Source organism: Nanorana parkeri, unplaced genomic scaffold (assembly GCF_000935625.1).
Source record: "Nanorana parkeri isolate BGI_ZX_2015 unplaced genomic scaffold, ASM93562v1 scaffold2269, whole genome shotgun sequence".
NCBI lineage: Eukaryota > Metazoa > Chordata > Amphibia > Anura > Dicroglossidae > Nanorana > Nanorana parkeri.
In genome coordinates, this window is record NW_017308537.1 from 74,042 (window position 1) to 80,965 (window position 6,924).

General features: G+C 38.5%; 1 protein-coding gene across 1 annotated transcript in view; it reads left to right on the forward strand.

Moving 5' to 3' along the window:
- RUFY1 (RUN and FYVE domain containing 1) overlaps positions 1–3,549 on the forward strand; it is a gene marked incomplete at its 5' end in the record, with an annotated part of 71,932 nt that extends 68,383 nt beyond the window's left edge. Inside the window, one exon of the mRNA XM_018573194.1 lies at positions 3,041–3,549. Coding sequence (XP_018428696.1) covers positions 3,041–3,184 — 144 coding nt within the window. The remainder of the gene's footprint in view (positions 1–3,040) is intronic.
- Positions 3,550–6,924: the final 3,375 nt, after the last annotated feature.

Here is a 6,924-nt window from a genome sequence, read left to right on the forward strand (position 1 = left end):
TTTAAATGTAGAGAAATCTAATTGTTGTATATTCGTGGATTGATGGAATCTTCAGTTCTCTATTGCTGGTTGTCATTCTCCATTGCAGAATAATCATGGATTGCTGACATTTGTAGCCCTCTATAGCCAGTTGCCCTTCTCCATTGCTGTATAATCAATGAGCATGGCAACCATCTATAAAGGACTACAAATGTCAGCAATCCATGACTGCTGGTTGTCATTCTCCATTGCAGAATAATCATGGATTGCTGAGATTTGTAGTACCCTATAGCCAGTTGCCATTCTCCATTGCTGAATAATCATGCATTGGGTTACAGTTCTTCATAATTATAAAGAAACTGCCCTATCAGGGAAACTGCCCTAAATCATTAGTCTCTGTATTGTGTATGAAAAAAAATCGCATGTCCCTTTAAGAAAAAGTATCGATAATTGGTATCAGGTAAGTACCTGAGGGAAAGTACTTGTACTTGGTCTTGAAAAAATGGAATCGGGACTTCCCTACTGTACATTATAAGGAAATTAAAAAAATATTGGTAAAACATTGGGGCATTTTGAAAATTGATAAAATTCTGGAACCACTAATACAAAAAATATATATATACAGAAGGGTCCCTACGCTAAGGAATAGGGTAGCACATAATGTGGTAAACCCCACCAAGCAAGGGACTAACACTATTAGGAGGTGTGGGATTCTATCGCTGCACAAGATGTGCTGATTGTAAAATTGCGCAACAAAAGAAAAAAATGGCACAATTTCTATCTACAATAATGAATGTAAGTTTGCCTTTAAAAACTTAATCTCAGGTAATACAACCTATGTAACTTACCTCCTAGAGTGCTCAAGTGGCCAGCAGTATCTGGGGAGTGTCATGGTGCAGCCATAAAAATATCCTTTTTTTGGCCCTTATCATAAGACATCCTGAAATGTCAATTAATTTCTTTTAGTGAATGCTGTCTCAGAGCAAACACAATTTTTACATATAAACTCGTTAGCTGGGTAGTGTTAATTAAATCAAAGGTGGGTTTGTTGTGCTTCCCCAGCAGGGGACCTCAGCACAGTCAATTTACTTCCTGGGACTTTCTAGACAAAAATGGTCTCTGGGTGGGTTTTGTCACCAGACTGGGAAAAGTGTTGCCTCATCTTGTGAGGGGATGTCCGTAAGAGTGCTGTCCCGCAGAGGAAGTTGGTAGAGGAAACGCGTCTGGGTGGGGCTTACTGATGTCATTTAACAGGAAACAAGTCAGGAGTAAAGAGACTGGATACCTAAGCAGGGTGAGCGGAGGATTATACAAATGTTCTTATTTGATTTTATGTGTGTGCATTGTTTTATTCTATTATTATTCTTCATATACAGGATTTATATAGCGCCAACAGTTTGCGCACAACTTTACAATATAGCATATTAAGTAAGGAATAAGGAGTTAGTGGCCGTTGTTTTTAGCTGTTAGTAAGTCATTAGTGAGTTTTAGGAGGACGGTTTCAGTGGTGTGTAGGGGGTGAAAGTTGGACTTTAAGGGGTCGAGAAGGTTGTTATCAGCAAGGTGACAGCTCAGGCAGTTGTAGATAATGCATTCTAGGATTTCAGAGGTCAATGGGAGTAAGGAGATTGGTCTGAGATTGTTGAGGTTGGTAGAGGTCCAGTGAGGTTTTTTTTGTTGAGTATTGCGGTGACCAGCGCATGCTTTAGAGGGGAGGGAAAGATTGAAAATGTGAGTAAGAGAGTGTAGGATAGAGCAAGAGGGTAACCGAAGTAGTGGTGAGGGAACAGGGTCCAGGGCTGAGGTGGGTGTCAGAGAAAAGCTTTATAACCTCCTCTGTGGTGACAGGGTCAAAAAAGGAAAGTAACAAGTGTGATGGTGGGTCTGGTACATGAATTGGGGAAGGTGACTGCACAGTGGCGATGTGATCCTGAATTATATCTTTTTTTTTTTTTTTGAGTGAGTTAGTGGGTGGTGGCGGACATAGTAGAGAGTTAAAAGTAGAAAAGAGTTGACGTGGTCTGGATGAGAGTGTGTTAATGAGAGTGACAAAATAAGTTTGGCAGCACAGAGGCAGGAATTATATTTTAGGAGGGCAGCTTTATACAGGGTGAAGTTGTGGAGAGACCTAGTTTTCCCCCATAGGCACTCAAGAACGCGGCTATGTCTTTTTAGATGTCTGGTTTCTTCTGTTTGCCACAGTTGTAGTGGATGCGGTCTAAGTCCACGACATTAAGAATAGTTGAGTGGCAGAAGTAAAGTTTGTAAGCATTCGGTATGATGAGCTAGATGTTCTAATAAAGATTATATAAGACGACTACATTATGGGGAATATGTATGTGTGCTTTTGAGCTCCAGTAGGACGGTGGATTTTGATGAAGGATTAGGGAAGTTGAAGGTGGTATATAAAGGAAGTCAAAACTGGTGGTAAAGTTAAAACTTACAGCGGTTATGATTTAAAGGGGAAACCTCTCCGGTGTGCAACCCATAAGTCTTTCTGACCACCATAAGGCTGATCAAACCATCTGGTGAGTGTGGTAATGTGTTCCACACAAGGGTGCATCACGAGTGGATTCCTTTCTAAGCAGGATTAAAGATCACAATTTTGGGGGCTGATGTGATCTGCAGTTCTGGAAAAGTTTATGTGCATAGTGGACTAAGTTCCACACAGGGGTGCATCACAAGTGGATTTATTTTAAAAGCATTATGCAGTACATGCAAGAGTGTCATGTGGAGCAGATGGCTGTGGAGGAAAGTCATGACTTCATGGTAATGAATTTGGAGCATGCGCAGACAGAGTAGCAATGCAGAAGAGTGTAAATTATCCACGATAGCATTGCCACTCTCAATGGGGAACTGGCAGGAATAATAGAAAATAGATGGAATACTTCTACTTAAGATAAAATTTCAAGTTTTTGGTTTATTGACACTAACAAATATAAGCCACCTAACTAATTACACTAACTGTTCAATAAACCACTCCATTCTGAATGTCTTTCCAGAATTGGGCACATTTTGCAAGTTTAATTGATTAATAAACATCGTTGTCTTTGTTTTGTAGCATCATTGTCGAAATTGTGGAGATATCTTTTGCAATACATGCTCAAGTAATGAACTTTCACTGCCGTCATACCCGAAGCCTGTACGCGTGTGTGACACCTGCCATAACTTACTGCTCCAGAGATGTTCCTCAAATTGTTCTTGAGATCTCAAATGTTTTTTCTGAAACTACAGAAGAAAATGAATTGGTTTTTTTCTTTCTACAAGTTCTGCTATTTACTTGTTCGACATATCTAAATGTATATTTTTCTGGTACTGCCTTCATAAGAAAAATTGAATGCCATACTCACACGCAATCAATGACTAAGCCATTACAGCCTATTTTGTGTATGTCAATAATGTAACTGTTTATCTTACATTTTCTGTACTTTATGTTGCACAATTTTGCAGTGATTTTGAACTAAATCTGCATTATTAACATGTCAAGAAATGTGCCTTTGTGGATTTTCAGCTTTTTAAAAAAATATTCAGATCATATTTGATATAAATCCTCCTTTGATACCAGAAATAAAAAAAAATATATATATATACATTTCTTTTGTTGATGATGTGTATTTTATGATTTTCAGACGACCCTTTAACTTTTAAATATAATCTCCCTTTTTCCTGATAATGTATATCTGTACTTTACTGTACCAAGTTTATTGCATAGGTAGAAAATGCTCCTAGTTACATGGTTAAAATTAAACCAATCACAAACAACTGACATTCCATAAGGTAGGAGCCGAGTAATGGAAAGGCAGCTTATATAAATGGTGATGTAATGGAAAGGCAGCTACAATGGTGATGCAATGAGTGGGTTTCTAAATGTTTGCACTAAATCAAAAGTATCTCTAACAGTAAACAATGTAGTTGAATGTTTTTGCACAATAATTAGCATAAAAACGGAAACGGAATTAAAGGAGAACTAGGGGATGAGTGAATTTCACTCAACCACATAGTTAGAGCCGATGTGTGACATTGAAACTGTCAGACGTCGGCTCTATTGATCGGGATGTGAGCGAACACATATGGTCGCTCGCTGTCAATCATCCAGCTGGGTGGATCTCAACCAGTATTTTCGGAATCTGTCCCGGCTGCAGCACTCTCAGTATATAGCGAGCTGTATACTGAGCTTTGGGTTACGGGAGGAGGTTAGTGCATGTCCTCCCGTGACCCTTAAGAGAACTATGGGATAAAAGTTTACCCCATAGTTTTCTTTTAATCCATGCCCTTCCTCGTTAGTCAGTAATAAGGAAATTGCTGTGTCAATAATAGTGTTATATCACTCGACATAGCAAAAGCCTTTGATGGCTTGGAATGGCAATTCTTGTGGGGAATTCTTAAATCTTTTGGTTTTGGTCCTAAATTTTTATGGGAGATACAAGTGCTCTATGCGAAGCCGACATCTAGAATTAGGGTGAAGGTACTACTTTTGTACCCCTTTTTGCTACAGAGAGGTACAAGACAAGGGTGCCAATTGTCTCCTCTATTGTTTGCACTAGCTATTGAACCCATGGCAGTTTTAATTTGCTTGTGTCCAAACATTAAGGGATTTAAACTGGGCCCTATAGAAGATAAAATATCACTTTATGTCGATGATACATTATTTCTTGCTGATACACAATCCTCATTGGTTAATACAACGTCACACATATCAGAGTTTAGTTGTTATTTAGGATTAACCCCTTCGTGACTGACGACGTACAGTGTACGTCGCCAGCATCGGGGCTGTTTAAACAGACTCCCGGCGACTTTTGCCGCCGGGACTCTGTTTAAACTTGTAGAGCCGACTGTCGGCTTTACAACAGAAGCGATCCTGGCGACTTACCTGTCGCCAGATCGCTTCTGCGTCCCGAAGAAGGGCCCGCCCACATGAAGGGGTTAAAAATGAACTGGGATAAATCCTATTTCCTCTTGCTGGACCCTATACAAGTCACTATACCGTGTGAAGCTACACATACCCCAATGGTTAGTTGATTTCCATATCTGGGAATACAAATTACACCTAACATTCTAGATTATTTAGAGATTAGTTTTTTTTTCTGTTCTGAATAAGCTTAAATAACAAATGCAGGTGTGGAATAGACTACCTCTATCAATGGCCGGTACAGTTAATTTAGTTAAGATGATCTGGCTACCTAAACTTCTGTATCTTCTCCAAAATGTGCCTTGTTGGGAAACAAGATTTTTTTAAAAGATTAAATTCAATATTTAGAGAATTTATTTGGAAAAGTAAAACACCAAGAATTAAACTTGAAACTTTAGAATATCCAAAAGAGAAGGGTGGACTGGCATTACCCAATTTAAGGTTGTATTTTTTGGCAATGTAGTTACAACACTTGGCGTGATGGGAGTGGCCAATAGAGCATCACCAGGTTTATTATAATATTAAGTACCAATTTGGAGGGAATGACCTCCCCCATTATGCCTTAGAAACGACTCCATATGCAGAGGCTATGGTATCTGTTCCAACTATACGGCTAATAGGCACAGTATGGTCAGCTTGTCAATTGTTAAATCGTTGATGTCTTTTACAGGATTTACTAAACTTACACCTATTTGGGCTACTAAATTACTTCCAGAGAATTTGAAACTTTCAGGGTTTGTTAAATGGAAAAAGGCGGCCATATGGACGCTGGCACAAATTTATGAGCTGGGTTCTTTATGCTCCTTTCAACAGTTGCAAAGCGAGTTCTTAATAATACTCAGTTTTATTAATATTTACAGTTCAGGCATGCAAATTCTACGAAGGGGCTAATTTCAAACATATATGCCTCATTGTTGAAGGCATTTTTACAACAATTCCCCCTAAAGTGTAGATGTGGCTGGGAATTCGATATAGGGAGGTTAGAAGATGAGACATGGGAGGCAATTAAAAGGTCAGTTCAAAGGACATCTCTTTCTGCCACTCATAGATTGATTCAACAAAATATTTAACACCGTACTTATCGGACCCCTGAATTTCTTTGTAAACTTGGTATCAGACCTGATGCAAAGTGTCTTAAATGTAGGTTGGTGCCAGACTCACTGATGCATTTGCTATGGCGTTGTCCAAAATTAGTAAGCTATTGGGAATCTATTGTAAGCTCTATAAATGTGACTTTTAGTACTAGTATCATTTTCCCCCCTGGTATGTATCTTTGGGGTTTTTGATCAATTGGAATGGGAACATCATAAGGTGTTGGCTATAGAAAGAGCGTTATTTGTGGCTCATCGGGTTCTTGTGCTTAAATGGACGGAGAAATCTCCCCCATCCAAGGTGCAATGGGTGGCAGAAATGAATCATGTAATCGATTTAGAAAAACATACCTTTCAATATAGTGGACTGAGGGGAACTTTCCTAGAATTTGGGGAAAATGGTTGTCTTCTACTTACTATTCTGTACCCTTATACTTCCCATCATACACATGAGTTTGTATGGTTGGAAGATATTTGTATAATATCATGTCCTGTTTGAAAAGAGGAATGGTTATGTAACAAAATCACCTGTGCTATTATATTATGTTTTTGTTTTGTATAATGATTTGTAATTTTTTTTGTAATGTAATTTTGTATTTAGTTTTTTTTTTTTATTTGTTTTTTTTTGTGTGTGTGTTTTTCTCTTTGTAATTTGTATGCGGCAAAGCCTTAATAAAAAAAATATCTGATTAAAAAAATGATAGCTGTTGTAAAGTAAATGTAAAGTGCTGTTGTAGGCTCAATAATCTGGCCACAACAAGCATTTGAAATTGAGAGAAACAATTTCACCAGGTCTTAAGTAGTAGTTAGATTGTTGGTCCTGAGCTTGCAATAGGCACCATAAACAGCAGATCTGATCATAGTAATCCAGCCATAGTGTGTAAATAAGAGTACTGGAACATGTTTAACCAGGATCTCAGGGGGGAAGGCTGTCACTGCATAAAG